This window comes from Nerophis lumbriciformis, linkage group LG22, assembly GCF_033978685.3.
Source record: "Nerophis lumbriciformis linkage group LG22, RoL_Nlum_v2.1, whole genome shotgun sequence".
NCBI lineage: Eukaryota > Metazoa > Chordata > Actinopteri > Syngnathiformes > Syngnathidae > Nerophis > Nerophis lumbriciformis.
In genome coordinates, this window is record NC_084569.2 from 14,338,172 (window position 1) to 14,364,517 (window position 26,346).

At 39.7% G+C, this 26,346-nt stretch overlaps 1 protein-coding gene across 1 annotated transcript in view; it reads left to right on the forward strand.

Moving 5' to 3' along the window:
• Window positions 1–26,346, forward strand: part of coro7 (coronin 7) — a 360,770-nt gene that overhangs the window by 20,405 nt on the left and 314,019 nt on the right. Inside the window, exons 3-6 of the mRNA XM_061974176.1 lie at window positions 1,965–2,045; window positions 2,154–2,224; window positions 7,908–8,094; window positions 20,314–20,390. Coding sequence (XP_061830160.1) covers window positions 1,965–2,045; window positions 2,154–2,224; window positions 7,908–8,094; window positions 20,314–20,390 — 416 coding nt within the window. The remainder of the gene's footprint in view (window positions 1–1,964; window positions 2,046–2,153; window positions 2,225–7,907; window positions 8,095–20,313; window positions 20,391–26,346) is intronic.

Sequence of the window (26,346 nt, forward strand, 5' to 3'; positions counted from 1 at the left end):
CCAGGCACAGGGCCACGGGAACCACCCACCCCACCCGCAGGGACCCCAACGATGGAGATGGAACAACCAGCAACCGCCCCGCCGAGCCCCCCCCCGAGGGAGGGGAAAATTAAAAAATAATATTAATAAAATATATTAAAAAATAAATAAATAAATAAATAAATTAATTAATTAAAAAAAAAAGAATTAAAAGAAGATCACATACATGCTGACAAACAAGGTCACTACCCCAGCAACTGGCCGACTCGCAGCACCTCGGAATACCTTGCAGCACCAAGCTACCACAATAGACGCAGGGACTAGGCCCAACAGGCCCCAACCAAGACGGGCACCCGGAAGGGATGGACAGCGGGACCCAGGAGCTCCAGACACGCAGTTCGGATGCAGTAGCCTGAGGCGTCGACCCCCGTCTGACAGGCAGGCCCAGAGCGTACCCCCAGAAATATACATACATACATACATATATACATACACATACACACATACACGTATACATACCCACACATACACATATATACATATACATACACATATGTACACATATACATACACATATGTACACATACACATATATAAACATACATACATACACACACATATACATACATATACACAGTTCGTCAGCCCCGACAGCCATCACGCGCGCGCGCTGCCACCAGTCACAACATCAGCCACACCCCTGCACCAGACCCAGCAGCCACGGGCGCCCACACCACAAACAAACGGCAGCAGAAACAGCAGCCGCAATACCCCCAGACAGCCAGCACCAGCCAATCAAATCAAAGCGATCAAAAAAAAACTGCGACCAGCAACCACACGCCACCAGGGCCACGGAGACCAGCCGGCGCCAGCCCGCCGGTCAGCCCGAACGCCAACACGCAAACAAGAGACACCAACAACCCCCCCAACCAAAAGGTTGGGGGGGGACATCTCTAATTACATTGTATTGTATGCATGTTCGAAATGAATTGAACGGAATTAGTTCAATCTCAATACCCTATTTCTGAGCATGAACACTACAGGTATGCTGTATTTTTACCCACATTTGAATATTTACACACTTATTATGATCGTGGTGCATTTTTATTTGTAACCCTTAGATCAGGGGTCGGCAACCCGCGGCTCTAGAGCCGCATGCGGCTCTTTAGCGCCGCCCTATTGGCTCTCTGGAGCTTTTTCAAAAATGTATGAAAAATGGAAAAAGATGAGGGGGAAAAAAGTATATTTCTTGTTTTAATATGGTTTCTGTAGGAGGACAAACATGACACAAACCTCCCGAATTGTTACAAAGCACACTGTTTATATTAAACATGCTTCACTGATTCGAGTATTTGGCGAGCGCCGTTTTGTCCTACTAATTTTGGCGGTCCTTGAACTCACCATAGTTTGTTTACATGTATAACTTTCTCCGACTTTCTAGGACGTATTTTATGCCACTTCTTTTTCTGTCTCATTTTGTCCACCAAACTTTTAAGGTTGTGCATGAAAGGTGAGTTTTGTTGATGTTATTGACTTGTATGGAGTGCTAATCAGACATATTTGGTCACTGCATGACTGCAAGCTAATCGGTGCTTACATGCTATTTAGGCTAGCTATATGTACATATTGCATCATTATGCCTCATTTGTAGCTATATTTGAGGTCATTTAGTTTCCTTTAAGTCCTCTTAATTCAATTTATATCTCATGACACACTATCTGTATGTATTATGGCTTTTAATTTTTTGCAGCTCCAGACAGATTTGTTTTTGTAGTTTTGGTCCGATATGGCTCTTTCAACATTTTGGGTTGCCGACCCCTGCCTTAGATGTTCAAGCTGCTTATGTCACTGCTTATATACTCAAATATCCCTAAATATATCTTGCAGAGTACCCCAGGGATCAATATCGTGACCTAACTTGTTAAATCTCCATATGAAGGGCATTTGTAAAGTCCACAAATGATTGTGTTATGATGTTCCTGCAGGGGGCGCCATACTGGGCCTGTCATCAGTGAAGCCTGCAGCAGATGGCCAATGGACGGTCACTAACATCCCCTGTCATTCCGGTACTTTATTTCTTTAAAAAAAAACAACTTCCCTGTATCGCCGCAGGTCAGATTTCTTCATAAATACGTCCAAAATGTGATGAACGTTTGCTGCCTCCTCTCCATCAGATTTGGTCACCGACTTGGACTTTTCTCCTTTCGACGAGTGTCTCCTGGCAACGTGCTCCGCGGATAAAACGGTGAGATCCTGGCTTTCCTTTTTCCCCTTTTCTCACGTCCACATTGCATCCTCGGCTCTGTTGTTGCTGGCAGATTCTTTATTTTTGCTGCGACCGCCTTAGTTTTTTTGTGTTATTTAAACTTCTTAAAGACCCCACATCCTCCTTTTTGGCGTTTAACCGCCGGATGCAGGTGTTGAGGTTTGACTGGAATCTGCCTGTTTTGAGACTCAGCAGCTCGGTTTACCTCCGAAGACATGCGGCAGACGTCCAACAAGTGGAGTTTTATTTAAAGGCCTACTGAAACCCACTACTACCGACCACGCAGTCTGATAGTTCATATATCAATGATGAAATCTTAACATTGCAACACATGCCAATACGGCCGGGTTAGCTTACTAAAGTGCAATTTTAAATTTTGCGTGAAATATCCTGCTGAAAACGTCTCGGTATGATGACGTCAGCGCGTGACGTCACGGATTGTGGAGGACATTTTGGGACAGCATGGTGGCCAGCTATTAAGTCGTCTGTTTTCATCGCAAAATTCCACAGTATTCTGGACATCTGTGTTGGTGAATCTTTTGCAATTTGTTCAATGAACAATGGAGACAGCAAAGAAGAAAGCTGTAAGTGGGAAGCGGTGTATTGCGGCCGACTGCAGCAACACAAACACAGCTGGTGTTTAATTGTTTACATTCCCGGAAGATGACAGTCAAGCTTTACCATTGGCCTGTGGAGAACTGGGACAACAGAGACTCTTACCAGGAGGACTTTGAGTTGGATACGCAGACGCGGTACCGTGAGTACGCATGTAGCTGCGGCTTCCAAACATTTGATCGCTTACCCGTACGTGCGTGCCGCTATGTGCATGTCACGTACGTAACTTTGGGGACTTTGGGGAAATATATGTGCTGTATGAACTTAAGGGAGGTGAACGGTACTTTGGGCTGTGGGATTGAGTGTGTTGTGCAGGTGTTTGAGTTGTGTTGGCGGGTTATATGGACGGGAGGGGGGAGGTGTTCGTTATGCGGGATTAATTTGTGGCATATTAAATATAAGCCTGGTTGTGTTGTGGCTAATAGAGTATATATATGTATTGTGTTTATTTACTGTTTTAGTCATTCCCAGCTGAATATCAGGTCCCACCCGCCTCTCACAGCATCTTCCCTATCTGAATCGCTCCCACTGCCCTCTAGTCCTTCACTCTCACTTTCCTCATCCACGAATCTTTCATCCTTGCTCAAATTAATGGGGAAATCGTCGCTTTCTCGGTCCGAATCGCAAAATTCCACAGTATTCTGAACATCTGTGTTGGTGAATCTTTTGCAATTTGTTCAATGAACAATGGAGACAGCAAAGAAGAAAGCTGTAGGTGGGAAGCGGTGTATTGCGGCCGACTGCAGCAACACAAACACAGCCGGTGTTTCATTGTTTACATTCCCGGAAGATGACAGTCAAGCTTTACCATTGGCCTGTGGAGAACTGGGACAACAGAGACTCTTACCAGGAGGACTTTGAGTTGGATATGCAGACGCGGTACCGTGAGTACGTATGCAGCTGCGGCTTCCAAACATTTGATCGCTTGCCCGTACGTGCGTGCCGCTATGTGCATGTCACGTACGTAACTTTGGGGAAATATATGTGCTGTATGAACTTTGGGGATGTGAACGGTACTTTGGGCTGTGGGATTGAGTGTGTTGTGCAGGTGTTTCAGTTGTATTGGCGGGTTATATGGACGGGAGGGGGGAGGTGTTTGTTATGCGGGATTAATTTGTGGCATATTGAATATAAGCCTAGTTGTGTTGTGGCTAATAGAGTATATATATGTCTTGTGTTTATTTACTGTTTTAGTCATTCCCAGCTGAATATCAGGTCCCACCCGCCTCTCACAGCATCTTCCCTATCTGAATCGCTCCCACTGCCCTCTAGTCCTTCACTCTCACTTTCCTCATCGACGAATCTTTCATCCTCGCTCAAATTAATGGGGTAATCGTCGCTTTCTCGGTCCGAATCGCCCTCGCTGCTGGTGGCCATGATTGTAAACAATGTGCAGATGTGAGGAGCTCCACAACTTGTGACATCACGCTACTCGTCTGCTACTTCCGGTACAGGCAAGGCTTTTTTATCAGCGACCAAAAGTTGCGAACTTTATCGTCGATGTTCTCCACTAAATCCTTTCAGCAAAAATATGGCAATATCGCGAAATGATCAAGTGTGACACATAGAATGGACCTGCTATCCCCGTTTAAATAAGAAAATCGCATTTCAGTAGGCCTTTAATCACTTAATCATTTCTCCGTGGTCTTCTAAGGCCCCCTCTACACTAAGCCGGATAAGGTTATCCAGGGTAAATCCCACCTAACCTTATCCGTCTGGAGAGAGGGTCCAGACTGAGGCCAAGAAAAAAAAAATCCTCATAGCCATAGCACACATAAACATGTGTGTAAGAGGGAAACATCAAAGAACACAAAGGACATTAAAGACATTAAAAAGAGCAGAGCTGATGCAACCAGCCACTTCTACACACAGCCACAAAAGTAAGACAACAACAACAAAACATATACACTGTGGTGGCCTCTGCGGTGTTCCACGCCAATGCTCCCTCTAATTTTTCATGTGTGTGAGCAAACGCACAAACACCCTGAGCATTCAGTGGTCATACCAGCAGCACATTTGTCTCAAACCTGACATAACAATTTAAATGTCTTATTATTATAATCAAGTGACGAGTCAATTTCAAGAGATTGTTTTCTAATAGATGTGATTTGGCCCACTTAGATATTGTTTTTTTTTTAATCAGCTATGCACTATAGTATTTTATGCCTGGGTGGGGGTCCTGCTTTGGAAAGATTGTGTACCCCTTTCAGAGATCACATTTAGTTCCCCTTAAAACATTCACATGTTGCATGAGATGAAGTGTTTATTAACTTTCTGTCCGTAAAATAAATATTTTTATTAGCAATTATGTAGTCCTGTAACATCATTTCATGATTAATATCCAAAAAAATAACATTCTTAACAAATGACAGTAGAATAAGCACACTGATTGAGGAGTCATAGTAAAACGACCTGAAATTTACACTTTAGGTTTAGTGTTGGAGTTGTCCAACTTTTTGTGTGGCCATAAACGCACTAGTGGCTAATTGCCATAGTGTATGTGTTGGTGCAGGTGAGAGAGAGAGCAAGCGGCTGCTGTTGATATAACAAAGAGTTGCTTTTGGCTTGGTTTGTACAGTAGACAACGACCAGTTTTGCTAGATAAAAGTATTTTACACATTGTTTTGGTGTGGTTATGGCCGACAAACAATTTCGCTAAATAAAGGGACCGATGGAATTCCTGTCCTCCTTTAAGTGTCTCCACATACGTTACAATAATTTAAGTGTTGACAAACATTGTTTTTATCTGTTGTGGCCGCCTTTCGTCACCTGTTACTCACAGTTGCATTGCAAAATCGTACAAACCCCGTTTCCATATGAGTTGGGAAATTGTGTTAGATGTAAATATAAACGGAATACAATGATTTGCAAATCATTTTCAACCCATATTCAGTTGAATATGCTACAAAGACAACATATTTGATGTTCAAACTGATAAACATTTTTTTTTTGGTGCAAATAATCATTAACTTTAGAATTTGATGCCAGCAACACGTGACAAAGAAGTTGGGAAAGGTGGCAATAAATACTGATAAAGTTGAGGAATGCTCATAAAACACTTATTTGGAACATCCCACAGGTCAACAGGCAAATTGGGAACAGGTGGGTGCCATGATTGGGTATAAAAGTATATTCTATGAAATGCTCAGTCATTCACAAACAAGGATGGGGCGAGGGTCACCACTTTGTCAACAAATGCGTGAGCAAATTGTTGAACAGTTTAAGAAAAACCTTTCTCAACCAGCTACTGCAAAGAATTTAGGGATTTCACCATCTACGGTCCGTAATATCATCAAAGGGTTCAGAGAATCTGGAGAAATCACTGCACGTAAGCAGCTAAGTCCGTGACCTGCGATCCCTCAGGCTGTACTGCATCAACAAGCGACATCAGTGTGTAAAGGATATCACCACATGGGCTCAGGAACACTTCAGAAACCCACTGTCAGTAACTACAGTTGGTCGCTACATCTGTAAGTGCAAGTTAAAACTCTCCTATGCAAGGTGAAAACCGTTTATCAACAACACCCAGAAACGCCGTCGGCTTCGCTGGGCCTGAGCTCATCTAAGATGGACCGATACAAAGTGGAAAAATGTTCTGTGGTCTGACGAGTCCACATTTCAAATTATTTTTGGAAACTGTGGACGTCGTGTCCTCCGGACCAAAGAGGAAAAGAACCATCCGGATTGTTACAGGCGCAAAGTTGAAAAGCCAGCATCTGTGATGGTATGGGGGTGTATTAGTACCCAAGACATGGGTAACTTATACATCTGTGAAGGCGCCATTAATGCTGAAAGGTACATACAGTTTTTGGAGCAACATATGTTGCCATCCAAGCAACGTTACCATGGACGCCCCTGCTTATTTCAGCAAGACAATGCCAAGCCACGTGTTACATCAACGTGGCTTCATAGTAAAAGAGTGCGGGTACTAGACTGGCCTGCCTGTAGTCCAGACCTGTTTCCCATTGAAAATGTGTGGCGCATTATGAAGCCTAAAATAACACAACGGAGACCCCGGACTGTTGAACAACTTAAGCTGTACATCAAGCAAGAATGGGAAATAATTCCACCCGAAAAGCTTCAAAAAATGGTCTCCTCAGTTCCCAAACGTTTACTGAGGGGTGTTAAAAGGAAAGGCCATGTAACACAGTGGTGAACATGCCCTTTCCCAACTACTTTGGCACATGTTACAGCAATGAAATTCTAAGGTTAATTATTATTTGCAAAAAAAAATAAAGTTTATGAGTTTGAACATCAAATATCTTGTCTTTGTAGTGCATTCAACTGAATATGGGTTGAAAAGGATTTGCAAATCATTGTATTCCGTTTATATTTACATCTAACACAATTCCCCAACTCATATGGAAACGGGGTTTGTACAAAACAAACGATTTGTTTATTTTGTTTAGAGTGGGATTTGATTTTTTGCGCGTCATAGATTTGCTGTGCGCAGAGGACGCGTGAGCAGTGCGCAATTGCGCAGGTGCGCACCTTAGAGGGAACGTTGTTCCACGCCATCGTCTGCTGGGGGGAAGGGGGGGGGGGGAGCATGGCCAGAGACAGGAGTAGACCCAACAAAGCAACCAAGAGAGGCGTCTCCACCCTCGGCCGTCCACCAACTCTCGGCCAGTGTCCAGTCCGCATGGATGAGCGAGGACGCGTCTGAGGAGACCAAGGTCTCTGATACCTGCTCATTCAGCCAAGACACTGTGACGCTTGTCCGTCCCGGCGCTCAGGCTACATGGCCGAAAGGCTCCCGGGAGGCAGATCCAGAAGTTCACAAAAAAAAGCACCTCAGAAGTCACGAAAGTGGCACCCCTTCTCACACAGTCCCAAAGGGTCCCGAACCAAAGGGCAAAAAAACCCACATGAGGGAAACATTAGAGACACAAAACGATGACACAAAAGCAGAGAGCTCCTGCCACCAGCAGCCACTACAGCGGCACCTCTTGGAAAAAAAAAAAAAAATTGTGATTAATCTGATTAAAAAAATATCGAATCATTTAACAGCATTAGTTTTTTCTTGCGGGACTCTTTTTGTGTGCAGGTGAAGCTGTGGCGTTTATGCAATCCAGACCTGGAGCAGCCCACAGACCCGGAGCTCATCCTCCATCCCGGCCAGGGCAGGCTGGAGCTGGTGCTTTTCCACCCGACCTCTTCGGGTTTGCTGGCCGTTGGTTCCACCAAGGGTGCGCTTCTTTGGGACACAAACCGCCAGGAGGCTCCTTTAGCTGGTAGGCACAGCTTGCAACTTCTGCACTAGAGTGTACTGTACCTTGTCCACTAGTAGTTCTCAAGCTTTTTTTTTATTATTATTATTTTTTTATACCAAGTATTATTATTATTATTATTAGTACTATTATTATAGTGTTGGCCCTGTGATGAGGTGGCGACTTGTCCAGGGTGTACCCTGCCTTCGGCCCATGTACAGCTGGGATAGGCTCCAGCATCCCCCGCGACCCCAAAAGGGACAAGCGGTAGAAAATGGATGGATGGAAGTACCACCTTAATGACCATCATTAAAATACAATAACGTTGTAGGCCTAGGTCAGGGGTCGGCAACCCGCGGCTCTAGAGCCGCATGCGGCTCTTTAGCGCCGCCCTAGTGGCTCTCTGGAGCTTTTTCAAAAATGTATGAAAAATGGAAAAAAATGAGGGGGAAAAAATATATTTTTTGTTTTAATATGGTTTCTGTAGGAGGACCAACATTACACAAACCTCCCTAATTGTTATAAAGCACACTTTGTATTAAACATGCTTCACTGATGACGAGCGCCGTTTTGTCCTACTAATTTTGGCGGTCCTTGAACTCACCTAGTTGGTTTACATGCATAACTTTCTCCGACTTTCTAGGACGTGTTTTATGCCACTTCTTTTTCCGTCTCATTTTGTCCACCAAACTTTTAAGGTTGTGCATGAAGGTGACTTTTGTTGATGTTATTGACTTGTGTGGAGTGCTAATCAGACATATTTGGTCACTGCATGACTGCAAGCTAATCGATGCTAACATGCTATTTAGGCTAGCTATATGTACATATTTAGGGATGTCCGATAATGGCTTTTTGCCGATATTCCGATATTGTCCAACTCTTTAATTACCGATACCGATATCAACCGATATCGATATATACAGTCGTGGAATTAACACATTATTATGCCTAATTTGGACAACCAGGTATGGTGAAGATAAGGTCCTTTTTTTTTTAAATTAATAAAATAAAATAAAATAAATACATTTAAAATATTTTCTTGAATAAAAAAGAAAGTAAAACAATATAAAAACAGTTACATAGAAACTAGTATATAATGAAAATGAGTAAAATTAACTGTTAGTAGTAGGTTAGTACTATTAGTGGACCAGCAGCACGCACAAGCATGTGTGCTTACGGACTGTATCCCTTGCAGACTGTATTGATATATATTGATATATAATGTAGGAACCAGAATATTAATAACAGAAAGAAACAACCCTTTTGTGTGAATGAGTGTAAATGGGGGAGGGAGTTTTTTGGGGTTGGTGCACTAATTGTAAGTGTATCTTGTGTTTTTTATGTTGATTTAATAAAAAAAATTTAAAAAAACAAACCATTAAAAAAAACGATACCGATAATTTTCGATATTACATTTTAAAGCATTTATAGGCCGATAATACCTGCCGACATCTCTATACATATTGCATCATTATGCCTCATTTGTAGCTATGTTTGAGGTAATTTAGTTTCCTTTAAGTCCTCTTAATTCAGTTTATATATCATGACACACTATATGTAATATGACTTTTAATTTTTTGCGGCTCCAGACAGATTTGTTTTTGTATTTTTGGTCCAATATGGCTCCTTCAACATTTTGGGTTGCCGACCCCTGGCCTAGGTAGTCATTAAAAACAAGGCATGTGTTCTATTAAGCAAGTATATTTAATATTTTTGGCCATGGTGACATTACACAGTTTGAACAGTAACACTGTTTGAATTTAGGAAAACATAACACTGTACTTTAATCGAGTGATTGTTTGGCGTACCACTGGTGGTACACGTACCACAATTTTAAGAATCACTGGTGTACACCATTCTGGAAGTATGCTATATGGACAAAAGTATAGAGACAAAGTTATTTCGGGAACATTTTGAACAATTTCTCGACCGATGTTTTTTTTGGATGAATAGGCAGAAATTCCAACAGACTAAATATATTGGAACTTTGGGCATATGTGAAGTGAATTATATTTATATAGCACTTTTCTCTAGTGACTCAAAGCGCTTTTTTTTACATAGTGAAACCCAATATCTAAGTTACATTTTAACCAGTGTGAGTGGCACTGGGAGCAGGTGGGTAAAGTGTCTTGCCCAAAGACACAACGGCAGTGACGAAGATGGCGGAAGCCGGGATCGAACCTGGAACCCTCAAGTTGCTGGCAACGGCCACTCTACCAACCGAGCTATACCGCCCCCAATATGTCCCAATACTTTTGTCCACATACTGTATTTGTTTTATGTCTTTGTCTTGCACTGTGTCTTACATTTTGATCTGTCAGTTAGTGAAGCAATATAGGAAAGGGAGTGCAGTAAAACCTCCATCGTTGAACACAAGCCGTTCCGTGATGCGGGTTGACTTCCAATGTGTTCTACCGTATTTTCCGGACGATAAGGCGCACTTAAAATACTTTTTTTTTCCCCTCAAAACTCGACAGTGCGCCTTATAACCCGGTGCGCCTAATGTAAGGAATAAGTTTGGTTGAGCACCGACACCCCGCCTCGTCCGCCTTCACCACGGCCGGCGTTATGCGCCCGACGCCGACGGTACGGCCACCACCCTCACCCGCACGGCCGCCCCCTGAGGGGAGACGTCGCACGGGCGATAGAGGTCACCAGCGCGGACACGCCGCCTCAACCGTGGATCCGACGGGTGGCGAGGGTGGCTCCGCCAGCCCCGCTTCGCACCCCAGCCCGATTGACCCAGCCCTTAGAGCCAATCCTTGTCCTGAAGTTCCGGAGGAAGCCCCCACCTGGGTAACCGGTATTACGCCGGCCGGTGGGGGCCGCTCCTATGGCAAGTTGTGTTTACCATAGGGTTAGAGGGGAGAGGGGAAGGGGAGGAGACCTGGGTGTGTCTCACTAGAAGCTTTTCCTAGGACCGAGCCCCTGTCGCTCAAGTCCTGGAAGCCCCAAGTACCTGGGCGGAGGCCCAGGATTTCATTCATGCGTGAAATGTTAAAAATGTGTCCTGGACAGCGCCCCCTAGGCGGACACGCGTGTTGGACCGAGCCCCTGTCGCTCAAGTCCTGGAAGCCCTAAGTACCTGGGTGGAACCAGGTCCAGGATTTCATTCCTACAGGAAATGTTAAAAATGTTATTTAAAACTGTTGATTCAATCCACAGTAGGGTGTAAATGTGTTCCTGTATAGCAGGGGTCGGGAACCTTTTTGGCAGAGAGAGCCATAAAAGCCAAATATTTTAAAATGTATTTCCGTGAGAGCCATATAATTTTTTTTTTTTAACACTGAATACAACTACATGCGTGCATTTTTAAATAATACCAACATTATTAGAGTATAATAAGTCTCTTATTCTTTGGTGCGGTAGAAAACGAATGGATAGATTAAAATTAGAGATGTCCGATAATATCGGACTGCCGATGTTATCGGCTGGTGAATACTTTAAAATGTAATATCGGAAATTATCGGTATCGGTTTGAAAAAGTAAAATGTATGACTTTTTAAAAGGCCGTTGTGCACACGGACGTAGGGACAAGTACAGAGCACCAATAAACCTTAAAGGCACTGCCTCTGCGTGCCGGTCCAATCACATAATATCTACGGCTTTTCACACACACAAGTGAATGCAAAGCATATTTGGTCAACAGCCATACAGGTCACATTGAGGGTGGCTGTATAAACAACTTTAACACTGTTACAAATATGCGCCACACTGTGAACCCACACCAAACAAGAATGACAAACACATTTCGGGAGAACATCCGCACCGTAACACAACATAAACGCAACAGAACAAATACCCAGAACCCCCTTGCAGCACTAACTCTTCCGGGACACCTCAACTCCGCCCACCTCAACCTCCTCACACTGCAAAAACTGAAATCTAAGTAAGATGAAATATCTCAAATAAGGGTGATATTTGCTTATTTTCTGTCTGATAAGATAATTATTCTCACTAAGCAGATGTTATGTTAGATTGTTTTACTTGTTTTAAGGGTTTTGGTCCTAAATGATCTCAGTAAGATATTACAGCTTGTTGCTGAGATTTTATGACCTATATTGAGTAAAACATGCTTGAAACTAGAATATCAACTGTTGCAAAGCTGTGTCATCAACACTCACAAGTATAAAACTACTTTTTTAAAGTAACCATTTCTTACTTCAAGCATGAAAAAAAAAATCATGATGCCGAGCGCATATCATTATGTCAAGATAATGGCACTAGCGTTTACTTAATTTAAGAATATTTTTCAACATATTGAGCAAAAAGGTCTCTTTTTTTTTTCTACCAAGAAAAGTGCACTTATTATTAGTGTGAATATACTTATTTTAAGGTATTTTTGGGTTCATTGAGTTTAGCTAATTTTAGTTGTTTTGGAAAGCCTTGACAAGCCGAATTGGCAGATAATTTTGCTTAGTTCAAATAAAATATCCCTAATTTTATTTTTTTTTCTTGTTTTTGAACACTGACTTTTTGCAATGCATGCTCTCTGAGGGAGAGTGTGTCCAAAATTCCAAGCTGCTGTTTTGAGGCATGTTAAAAAAAAAAAAAGCACTTTGTGACTTCAATAATAAATATGGCCGTGCCTTTTTGACATTTTTTTCCCATAACTTGAGTTGATTTATTTTGGAAAACCTTGTTACATTGTTTAATGCATCACAACAAAATTAGGCATAATAATGTGTTAATTCCACGACTGTAAATATCGGTATCGGTTGATATCGGAATCGGTAATTGAAGCCATTATCGGACATCTCTAATTAAAATGCATGAGAATGTTTTATATTTTGAACATAATTTTTAACACTGATTACCAGCGGAATTATTCATTACTTTTCGTGTTAAGCAACGTCAGTTAAGATTTATCTGAGAGCCGGATGCAGTCATCAAAAGAGCCACATCTGGCTCGAGAGCCATAGGTTCCCTACCCCGGCTATATAGTATTTTTCAGCAATGGTCATGTGGTGACATAAATGATGGCATTTTGAGAGGTAATCATTGAAGTCGGACATCACTGAAGGTCTAGGTGGGAAACTCACGGCCCGCCAATGTATTCTAATATTAAAGGAAATTTGTAATGAAGAAAGACTTTAGTGTCTCATAGACATGTTAGCATTTTAGCTTTAACCCTTTAGTTTCTCCAGGAAACGAGCAGTATTACCGTGAGTTTTTTTTTAAAAGTGCGTTAATCGATCACAGTTTTTTGACAATTACCATCTGAAACAGCAGTAGTGGTGCTTACTACTGACTATATTTTTGTCCTGTTTATGTTTTCCATTTGTCTTTTAACAATGACACTGCCTACATTTTGCAGCACTGTGACTTTTAAGTGCGGGAGCAGCAGAGGTAAAAAAACAAAACAAAACAATAAAAAAAGTTGGTTTTGCAGTCTTCATACCCAAAAAAATAGGGGTGTTCCGATCCGATATTGACATTGTCCCGATAATAACAAAACAAGTATTAAAAATATTCGATACAAGTCTTTTTGTAAAGCTAGTTAACCGCTAAATAGATAAATGAATATCCTCCAATCCAATAAGCACACAAGATAGCTATTTTCTTGTATTTTAGCAACTCCATTAAACAAAACATGGCTGATAGGAGCTGGCATCTACACAACAGCTAAGCACACAATAGCACACAAGCTAGACATACATGATACATGTTCTTAATCGAACAGTATTACAGTCAAAACGCCAAATTTGTCAATTCAGTCGCATATTACTAACAGATACATCTCTAAGGCAGAAACATATTAGAAAGTATCCAGTAACAAACGTGTCTGCATCATGAGTTTAATTATTGTGACCACTAAGTGTCCCCTACTAAATTGTTTACTGCAGTATAAGTGTGACACGTTTTTTTTTTTACACCTACAGTCATGGTCAAATGTTTCCATACACTTGTAAAGAACATAATGTCATGGCTGTCTTGAGTTTACAATACAACTCTTATTTTTTTGTGATAGAGTGATTGGAGCACATACTTGTTGGTCACAAAAAACATTCATGAAGTTTGGTTCTTTTATGAATTCATTATGGGTCTACTGAAAATGTGACCAAATCTGCTGAGTCAAAAGTATACATACAGCAATGTTAATATTTGGTTACATGTCCCTTGGCAAGTTTCACTGCAATAAGGCGCTTTTGGTAGCCATCCACAAGCTTCTGGTTGAATTTTTGACCACTCCTCTTGACAAAATTTAGACATGTAGAGACACCTTAAGGCTCGTCTCAAGTTTGCTGCTGATCACATGGACAAAGATAAGACCTTCTGGAGGAAAGTTCTGTGGTCATATGAAACAAAAATTGAGGTGTTTGGCCACAATACCCAGCAATATGTTTGGAGGAGAAAAGGTGAGGCCTTTAATCCCAGGAACACCATACGTACCGTCAAGCATGGTGGTGGTAGTATTATGCTCTGGGCCTGTTTTGCTGCCAATAGAACTAGTGCTTTACAGAGAGCAAATTGTCACGATGGGGGGGTCGCAGCTTGCTGCGCGGTTGTTCTTTCAAGATGCAAAAATACGGCTCCGGACGAAGGCGTAAAGGTAGGATTGGATTTATTAACATAAATCACTCAACTACCAAAAACACAAACAACACACAAAAAAAAAAAAGGCAACCGTGCCTAAAACACATGAAGCTACTAGTTAGCAGAAGCTATGGCATAGAACATGAACACTTACTCGGTCAGAACGTGACGTAAACAATGAAGCCAGGCCGACTGACTGGCAAAGGCAACTTAAATAATGCCTCTGATTAGTGCTCGGGAAGCAGGTGAGCGGGCGAGCACTAATCAGAGACAGGTGAACACAATAAGTTGCCATGGTGACAAAAGCAAACAAGGAAGCCTAAACGGGAACTAAAGAAGTCCAAAACTAACAGAACATAACTAAACAAAACATGATCACAGACATGACACAAATGGGACAATGAAAAAGGAGGATTACCTCCAAATTCTTCAGGACAACCTAAAATCATCAGCCCGGAGGTTGGGTCTTGGGCGCAGTTGGGTGTTCCAACAGGACAATGACCCCAAACACACGTCAAAAGCGGTAAAGGAATGGCTAAAATCAGGCTAGAATTAAGGTTTTAGAATGGCCTTCCCAAAGTCCTGACTTAAACGTGTGGACAATGCTGAAGAAACAAGTCCATGTCAGAAAACCAACAAATGTAGCTGAACTGCACCAATTTTGTCAAGAGGAGTGGTCAAAAATTCAACCAGATGTGGATGGCTACCAAAAGCACTTTATTGTGGTGAAACTTGCCAAGGGACATGTAACCAACATACTTGCCAACCCTCTCGATTTTCCTGGGAGACTCCCGAATTTCAGTGCCCCTCCCGAAAATCTCCTGGGGCAACCATTCTCCCGATTTTCTCCCGATTTCCACACGGACAACAATATTGGGGGCGTGCCTTAAAGACACTGCCTTTAGCGTCCTCTCTCACCTGAAACCTTCACCCCATAACAGCCGCATGCTGTCCAGGCGTCCGCTTTTCCTCCATATAAACAGCATACCGGCCCAGTCACATAATAATGTAGCGTTGGACGAGTTTAACAATGGTCTTTACTCGAAGACGTCAAGAAATGCTGACACGTTGTATGACCTTTTAACTAGGTTAATGATAATGCAAGGCATACTTTGTCAACAGCCATACAGGTCACGCTGAGGGTAAACAACTTTAAGTGAAGTGAAGTACATTTATATAGCGCTTTTTCTCAAGTGACTCAAAGCGCTTTACATAGTGAAACCCAATATCTAAGTTACATTTAAACCAGTGTGGGTGGCACTGGGAGCAGGTGGGTAAAGTGTCTTGCCCAAGGACACAACGGCAGTGACTAGGATGGCAGAAGCGGGGATCGAACCTGCAACCCTCAAGTTGCTGGCACGGCCGCTCTACCAACCGAGCTATACCGTCCCAACTTTAACACTGTTACAAATATGCGCCACACTGTGAACCCACACCAAACAAGAATGACAAACACATTTCGGGAGAACATACGCACCGTAACACAACATAAACACAACAGAACAAATACCCAGAATCCCTAACTCTTCCGGGACGCTACAATAACATCTACGGCTTTTGGAACTCAGTGCACAACTGCACACACAACAAGAAGGAGACGAAGCAGCCCCCATCTCCCAAATTCGGAGGTCTCAAGGTTGGCAAGTATGGTAACCAAATATTAAGACTTAGACTTCCTTTTTATTGTCATTCAAATTTAAACTTTACAGTACAGATAAGAACAAAATTTCGTTGCATTAGCTCATGGTAGTGACATTTTCAGTAGACCCATAATAAATTCATAAAAGAAGCAAACTTCATGAATGTTTTTTCGTGACCAACAAGTATGTGCTCCAATCACTCTATCACAAAAAAATAAGAGTTGTAGAAATGATTGGAAACTCAAGACAGCCATGACATTATGTTCTTTACAAGTGTATGTAAACTTTTGACCACGACTGTACCTTTGTTCTCTGTCTGAGTAATTTCACTCGATCAAGCCTTTTCAAGCCTGACATTCCACACTTCAAAATAATAAAAGTAGTAGTATGACCCGTGCTGATGTCGTATCTGGCATTACTCACGGGTTCAAAATCGGAAGTGAAACGGTTGTATCGGGACACCCCTAACCGACCCACGCTGGTCTCAGGATTTTGCCGCTACTTGACCTCCTTCCAGCCCACAAGCACGTCACATGACAGCTGGCCTGGCTGCTGCTGCTGCACACCGCTGTTCCATCTTTCCACAAAAATAAGATTTCTCTCTATGCCACCATAACTACACATTAATGTATTTTCTTTTATCTGGTGCTCATCTCTTCGCATCTGCAGAGTGTCACGAAAGCTACGCTGTGCTCACTTACAGCCTGTGCCTTAACTGTAAGGCAGGGGTGTCAAACTCATTTTACATCGAGGGCCACACTGCAAAAACTGAAATCTAAGAAAGATGAAATATCTCAAATAAGGGTGATATTTGCTTATTTTCTGTCTGATAAGATAATTATTCTCAATAAGCAGATTTTATGTTAGAGTGTTTTACTTGTTTTAAGGGTTTTGGTCCTAAATGATCTCAGTAAGATATTACAGCTTGTTGCTGAGATTTGATGACCTATATTGAGTAAAACATGCTTGAAACTAGAATATCAACTGTTGCAAAGCTGTGTCATCAACACTCACAAGTATAAAAATACTTTTTTTAAAGTAATAATTTCTTATTTCAAGCATGTAAAAAAATAAAATAAATCATGACTTTGACACAATTGTGTCTCATATTAAAACAGATGACAGCCAAATGGACTTTGCGGTTTTATTTTCAATGAAACAATAGAAAATACGTACTCATATACAAACCCCGTTTCCATATGAGTTGGGAAATTGTGTTAGATGTAAATATAAACGGAATACAATGATTTGCAAATCATTTTCAACCCATATTCAATTGAATGCACTACAAAGACAAGATATTTGATGTTCAAACTCATAAACTTTATTATTTTTTTTGCAAATAATAATTAACTTAGAATTTCATGGCTGCAACACGTGCCAAAGTAGTTGGGAAAGGGCATGTTCACCACTGTGTTACATGGCCTTTCCTTTTAACAACACTCAGTAAAAGTTTGGGAACTGAGGAGACACATTTTTGAAGAAGCTTCTCAGGTGGAATTCTTTCCTATTCTTGCTTGATGTACAGCTTAAGTTGTGGTATTTTTGGCTTCAAAATGCACCACACATTTTCAATGGGGGACAGGTCTGGACTACAGGCAAGCCAGTCTAATACCCGCACTCTTTTACTATGAAGTCACGTTGATGTAACACGTGGCTTGGCATTGTCTTGCTGAAATAAGCAGGGGCGTCCATGGTAACTTTGCTTGGATGGCAACATATGTTGCTCCAAAACCTGTATGTACCTTTCAGCATTAATGGCGCCTTCACAGATGTGTAAGTTACCCATGTCTTGGGCACTAATACACCCCCATACCATCACAGATGCTGGCTTTTCAACTTTGCACCTATAACAATCCGGATGGTTCTTTTCCTCTTTGGTCTGGAGGACACGACGTCCACAGTTTCCAAAAACAATTTGAAATATGGACTCGTCAGACCACAGAACACTTTTCCACTTTGTATCAGTCCATCTTAGATGAGCTCAGGCCCAGCGAAGCCGACGGCGTTTCTGCGTGTTGTTGATAAACGGTTTTCGCCTTACATAGGAGAGTTTTAACTTGCACTTGCAGATGTAGCGACCAACTGTAGTTACTGACAGTGGGTTTCTGAAGTGTTCCTGAGCCCATGGGGTGATATCCTTTACACACTGATGTTGCTTGTTGATGCAGTACAGCCTGAGGGATCGAAGGTCACGGGCTTAGCTGCTTACGTGCAGTGATTTCTCCAGATTCTCTGAACCCTTTGATGATATTACGGACCGTAGATGGTGAAATCTCTAAATTCCTTGCAATAGCTGGTTGAGAAAGGTTTTTCTTAAACTGTTCAACAATTTGCTCACGCATTTGTTGACAAAGTGGTGACCCTCGCCCCATCCTTGTTTGTGAATGACTGAGCATTTCAGGGAATCTACTTTTATACCCAATCATGGCACCCACCTGTTCCCAATTTGCCTGTTCACCTGTGGGATGTTCCAAATAAGTGTTTGATGAGCATTCCTCAACTTTATCAGTATTTATTGCCACCTTTCCCAACTTCTTTGTCACGTGTTGCTGGCATCAAACTCTAAAGTTAATGTTTATTTGCAAAAAAAATAAAAGTTTATCAGTTTGCACATCAAATATGTTGCTTTGGAGCATATTCAACTGAATATGGGTTGAAAATGATTTGCAAATCATTGTATTCCGTTTCTATTTACATCTAACACAATTTCCCAACTCATATGGAAACGGGGTTTGTAGTAGTACAGTTGGAACAATACAGTAAACTGACAGTTAATATTTAAACATTTAACATTTCTAACAATTTCGAACAGAAATAGTTCATGCACATTCAGATAAATTCTTCAAAATTACAATTACAGAAATTTGGCCGGAGGCCAGGCTGTATATATGCGCACTAATTGACTGAAAGAGCACGCACTTGGCGCGATGATGTCATGTTATCCATGCAAAAATGCATTTTTACACCATATGATTTAGCCTGTGCGGCTAGGAGACCCCGAGAGTAACAAGCGGTTGCCTTGTTGCCTTTCCATTAAGAACATTAAATTAGTTTTTAGTATAAGTTTGCTGGTTTCAAGAAATGTAATGCCGAGCGCATATCATTATGTCAAGATAATGGCACTAGCATTTACTTAATTTAAGAATATTTTTCAACATAATGATGAAAAAAGGTCTCTTTTTTTTTCTACCAAGAAAAGTGCACTTGTTATTAGTGAGAATATACTTATTTTAAGGTATTTTTAGGTTCGTTGAGGTTAGCTAATTTTACTTGTTTTGGAAAGTCTCGACAAGTCAAATTTTCTTGTTCTATTGGCAGATAATTTTGCTTAGTTCAAATAAAAACACCTCAAATGTTGGTATTTTTTTTTTCTTGTTTTTGAACACTGACTTTTTGCAGTGCAAGTGGGCCGCACTTGTGAAATCACGGCATGATAACTTAAAAATAAAGACACCTTCAGATTGTTTTCTTTGTTTAAAAATAGAACAAGCACATTCTGAAAATGTACAAATCATAATGTTGTTGGGGTTTTCGCGGTTAATAGTATTCTATCTTTATTTGTCGTTTTTTATACTTTCTGAATAAGTTGTGTGATAATGTTCATCAGTCAACTCAGTGGTGTTGATTTTCAATCTATCAAGATAAAAAAATAATATAAAAATCAAATTACAGGATGTTATTTATGTAGTTTGCTCATTTTTTTTTGTACATATGTAGCATCATCTACAAAGATACAAAGAATTGCTATTGTGACATCTAGTGGACACATTTAGAACAGCAGTTTCTTTCACTCAAAAATTTTGGCTCATTTTTATACTTAGCAAATTCATCCCGTGGGCCGGACGTTTGACACCCCTGCTGTAAGGAGACACATGCTTTGATTCATCGGGTTCTCCCTCCAACCTCCCCACATGCATCTTTCATACTTGATATGGTGTTTTTATTTTGCATTTTTTTCTGCCATAATCATGTCCCTATTGTACATGAGCAAAGGTGGATCATGTTTGTGTTCCTGTCCTCCTTACAATTCTCTGAATGATGATGATGTGTGTCACTTCTTCAGTTCTGGAGGAGCACGCTGACCAGCTGCAGAGTCTGAGCTGGAAACCGGACGGTTCCCTGCTGGCTTCCACATGCAAGGTGAGGACAGGCGGCCCAATCCCATGCACACACACTAAATTCAACCTCATTTTAACTTATTTTCTTATATGATTAATTACAGTTTGAATACAGGCCATATTGTTAAAGGGGAACATTATCACAATTTCAGAATTGTTAAAACCATTAAAAATCAGTTCCCAGTGGCTTATTATATTTTTTATTATATTAAGTTTTTTTCAACATTTTACCCATCACGCAATATCCCTAAAAAAAAGCTTCAAAGTGCCTGATTTTAACCATCGTTATAAACACCCGTCCATTTTCCTGTGACGTCACATAGTGATGCCAACACAAACAAACATGGCGGAAAGAACAGCAAGCTATAGTGACATTAGCTCGGATTCAGACTCGGATTTCAGCGGCTTAAGCGATTCAACAGATTACGAATGTATTGAAACGGATGGTTGTAGTGTGGAGGCAGGTAGCAAAAACGAAATTGAAGAAGAAACTGAAGCTATTGAGCCATATCGGTTTGAACCATATGCAAGCGCGACGAAAACGACACGGGAGAAAGCGAGGACGAATTCGGCGATCGCCTTCTAACCAACGATTGGTATGTGTTTGTTTGGCATTAAAGGAAACTAACAACAATGAACTAGGTTTACAGCATATGAAATACATTTGGCAACAACATGCACTTTGAGAGTGCAGACAGCCCAATTTTCATCAATTAATATATTCTGTAGACATACCCTCATCCGTGCTCTTTTCCTGAAAGCTGATCTGTCCAGTTTTGGAGTTGATGTCAGCAGGCCAGGGAAGCTAGGGTCGATAGGGGGTTTAGCTCGCTCGTCTGCGGGAACAAACTGCCGCCATTGCTTGCCGTGCTACCGAGGTCCTTTGTCCCTGAATTGCTCACACACTCCGGCAGATTCAATGGGGGTCTGGTGGCAGATTTCTTTGACTTTATCGTTGGAAATGCATCTGCTTTGAGTGTCGCAGGCTATCCACACATTCTTGCCATCTCTGTCGTAGCATAGCTTTCGTCGGTAAAGTGTGCGGAACAAACGTCCAATTTCTTGCCACTTTCGCATCTTTGGGCCACTGGTGCAACTTGAATCCGTCCCTGTTCGTGTTGTTACACCCTCCGACAACACACCGACGAGGCATGATGTCTCCAAGGTACGGAAAACAGTCGAAAAAACGGAAAATAACAGAGCTGATTTGACTCGGTGTTTGAGAAAATGGCGGATTGCTTCCCGATGTGACACCACGTTGTGACGTCATCGCTCCGAGAGCGAATATTAGAAAGGCGTTTAATTTGCCAAAATTCACCCATTTAGAGTTCGGAAATCGGTTAAAAAAATATATGGTCTTTTTTCTGCAACATCAAGGTATATATTGACGCTTACATAGGTCTGGTGATAATGTTCCCCTTTAATGAGCCTAAATTTGATTAAACCAGGGGTGTCAAACATTGAGGGCTACGTCTAGTGATGATGTTTGATAAGAAATTATCGAGTTCGAGCCCATTATGGAATCCTCTTATCGAACCGACTCCTTATCGATTCTCTTATCGAATCCAGATAGGTTGTTGTATATGGAAAAAAACACAATATTTGGTTCAACAAAAGCTCACTTTTATTTTATAAGAAAACAATAAAATAAAATAAATAAATAAATATTGACTGTTACCCCTCTAAAAAAAAAAAAAAAAAAAATATTGACTGTTGTTACCCAAAGTATATTAAGTGGGATTTTTCAGAAAAACAAATATATACAGTAACACAAAAACAACCTGTCTCTGTGATCACTATAGGTGTATAAATAATAATATAGTGTTAAATAAAATCAGTCCTTTGGGCACAAAACTGAAAATAATACAGCTCTCCAAAAAGTGCACTTCTGCTGCTATTGGAACATACTAACTAAACACACTATGACACTAAGAACACCACAGTCATCAATCAACGTGCATTTGCTGTACGTGGGAAGGGATTCGTTCCCAGGGATTCGAAAAAAGAACCAACTCTTTTTCTTTACTATAGTGGCCTCGATAACGGGAACCGGTTCTCAAAAAGGGATTCGAGTCCATGGAATCGGTTCTTTTCTTATCGAACAACCGGGAGAACCGATTTCGAACATCATCCTTAGCCACGTCGCAGTTATGTTTGACCTCAGAGGGCCTCTTCTAAAAGTGAATGATAATATTACAGAATTTCCCTATGCATTTGATTCTTAGACTTAGACTTAGACAAACGTTATTGATCCACAAGGGAAATTGTTCCGCACAGTAGCTCAGTTACAAAGTATGGAAAGGGAAAGGATAATGCAGGTAAACAGGAATTCGTGATGTACCATGTTGTAAATGTATGCATGCAGTGCAAAAAGTCAATGTTCAAAAAAAAGAAAAAAATTAGGGGTATTTTATTTGAACTAAGCAAAATGATCTGCCAATAGAACAAGAAAATTCGGCTTGTCAAGACTTTCCAAAACAATCATAATATAATAATAACAATCATATTATCGCGTGGGTGAGGGGGTGGCGGCGGACCGGTACTTTTCAGAGGCGGTATAGTACCGAATATGATTCATTAGTATCGCGGTACTATACTAATACCGGTATACCGTACAACCCTAGGTGCTACATTAGGACATTTTAAAAGTCACCATTTGCTTTTATGGGTTTAACTCTCTTATTACACCACAAAACTATTCAAAGCCATCCGTGATGGTAAGCAAAACCGGCGGTATACCTGCAAAACAAAAAATACTTCTGCGGTAGTACTACAAGTAGAAAAAACATTGCTACACTGCAAAAAGTCAGTGTTCAAAAACAAGAAAAAAAAATACAATAATTAGGGGTATTTTATTTGAACTAAGCAAAATTATCTGCCAATAGAACAAGAAAATTTGGCTTGTCAAGACTTTCCAAAACAAGTAAAATTAGCTAACCTCAATGAACCCAAAAATACGTTAAAATAAGTATATTCTCACTAATAACAAGTGCACTTTTCTTGGTAGAAAAAAAAAGAGAGACCTTTTTGCTCAATATGTTGAAAAATATTCTTAAATTAAGTAAGTGCTAGTGTCATTATCTTGACATAATGATATGCGCTCGGCATCATGATTGTTTTTTTTTCATGCTTGAAGTAAGAAATTATTGCTTTAAAAAAGTAGTTTTATACTTGTGAGTGTTGATGACACAGCTTTGCATCAGTTGATATTCTAGTTTCAAGCATGTTTTACTCAATATAGGTCATCAAATCTCAGCAACAAGCTGTAATATCTTACTGAGATCATTTAGGACCAAAACCCCTTAAAACAAGTAAAACACTCTAACATAAAATCTGCTTAGTGAGAAGAATTATCTTATCAAACAGAATATAAGCAAATATCACCCTTATTTGAGATATTTAATCTTACTTAGATTTCAGTTTTTGCACTGTGTTCGAAATAAACTCAAACCATAACCATACCTTATGGTTGTTAATTTGATATGATTCATTTAGTTTTTACATTAAAAATACATGTAAAAAAACAAAACAAATATTGTATTATTTATTTTGATTTGAAAAGCAAAAAAGAAGGCATTACAATTAAAAAAAAAAAAAAGTTATTAATAAAAAAAAAAAAACTTAAAAAATTCTAACAGACATTCCCAATAAATCATTAATAGACTGACAATGTTTTACACTTGCACAACAAATTATAATCATATAAATATATTTTTTTGAAAAACAGAGCCTTTTAACAGAGGTTAACTTTTTCTTACACTTGTATGACAACAATGTTAAAATGTCAGTGCAGCTTATCCAGTTAGACCCTCGAACAGAAAATGTATATTTCTCCAGTTGTCATTGCAGTGTTCAACCACTAGATAGAGCCAGTGATCCACATCCATTGAACTGGGAGAACCTAAGGTTTCCCTCTTCATATATCAACAGTAAAGACTCCATTTCATCAGATTCAAAACATTAGAAGGCTTGTTGGAAAAACGTGTGGCTAAACATGTGACTTAAGTGATGTTATGGTCCGTGTAGGAAATTTTGCTTGTGACCTCACCTCACCCCGACACACGCAGGGTAAATAAATACAAGTCACTTTCACCGCCACATTCGTTGTTTTTTCACTCAAAAACATTCATAGTTTTTTTTTTTTTAGTTAAAATGGAACCACAATTGTTACTTCTTGTTTGCACTCAGTGGCAAAAGGAAACATTGAATGTGAAGTTATTTGTAACAATTTTATTTTTGATTTAATGCAAAATAATCGCACACGTACAAAACTATTTGTACAAATAATTTATTTCTGTCATACAACTAACAATAGAACTAATATTAATAATGTTCATTCTTTCGTAGTAACACACATGGTTTCTGTATCTAACAGTTTTGTCGAATATTTTAGCCTTATTATGTCACTAAATAAAAAGACCAAAATATTGGAAACGTCTCTTTTAGGAGTAAAAATATTATTACGATGGATATATTTTTCTGTTTATGTTTTGAATAAAAATTATATTATATAAAAGACATAGACCTATTGTATTTATGAAAATACTTGTGCAAATACACATAGATTAGCAAAAGTTTAGCTCAAATTTATTTCAAGTTCAACCCTAAAGATTAAAGATAAAATAAAATAATTTCAAAGGTCTGTGATGTTACATACAGTCGTCCCTCGACACATTTGCGGCTAACCCTATTTTTGCCATAAATTAAGCATTTTTTAAGCATAAAAATGTCTAAAGTAAAGTAAAAAATATCAATATTACATACCAGTAGTTTTGGCCACAAGATGAAATCAAGCCAATGAGGGCGTTTTTCTTGTCTAAAGGGCTGTCAATGTTTGATTTATAATGAATAATGAACTAATTAACGGCAATAAACGAGGGATTAGTATATAAATATGTATATATGTATGTATGTATATATATATATATAATTAAATAAATATATAAATTAAATATTAAATAAATAAATATTAATTAAATATTATATGTATAATTAATTTGATAATATAATTAATTAATTATATATACATAATTGTGTATATTTATTATGTGTATATATATATACATATGAATACATATGTATGTCTATATACAAATATATGTGTATATATACATATATACGTATATAAGTGTATATGTATATATACATACACACATATATATGTATATGTACAGTATATACAGTATGTGTATATGTCTACAGTATATATGTATATATGTACAGTCGTGGTCAAAAGTTTACATACACTTAACAAAGACTTAATTAAAGAACATAATGTCATGGCTGTCTTGAGTTTCCAATAATTTCTACAACTCTTATTTTTTTGTGATAGAGTGATTGGAGCACATACTTGTTGGTCACAAAAAAAAACTTTCATGAAGTTTGGTTCTTTTATGAATTTATTATGGGTCTACTGAAAATGTGACCAAATCTGCTGGGTCAAAAGTATACATACGGCAACATACATTATCTTTTTTTATGATGTAGAAAAGTTACAATCAAATCAAATTAGCTTCATGGCATGGCCTTTTAACTTGTTGACTTCTCTGAGCCCATTTAAATAGGGGTCATGTGATGCAGTCATTAGACTCGGTTACAAGTCCTGACTTAAACCCCGTTGAGAACATGTGGAGAATGCTGAAGAAACAAGTCCATGTCAGAAAACCAAGAAATTTAACTGAACTGCACCAATTTTGTCAAGAGGAAGGGTCAAAAAATCAACCAGAAGCTTGTGGATGGCTACCAAAAGTGCCTTATTGCAGTGAAACTTGCCAAGGGACATGTAAGCAAATATTAACATTGCTGTATGTATACTTTTGACCCAGCAGATTTGCTCACATTTTCAGTAGACCTATAATAAATTCATAAAAAATGTCATTATTGGCTTTATTTTAACAAAAAATCTTAGGGTACATTAAACATATGTTTCTTATTGCAAGTTTGTCCTTAAATAAAATAGTGAACATACAAGACAACTT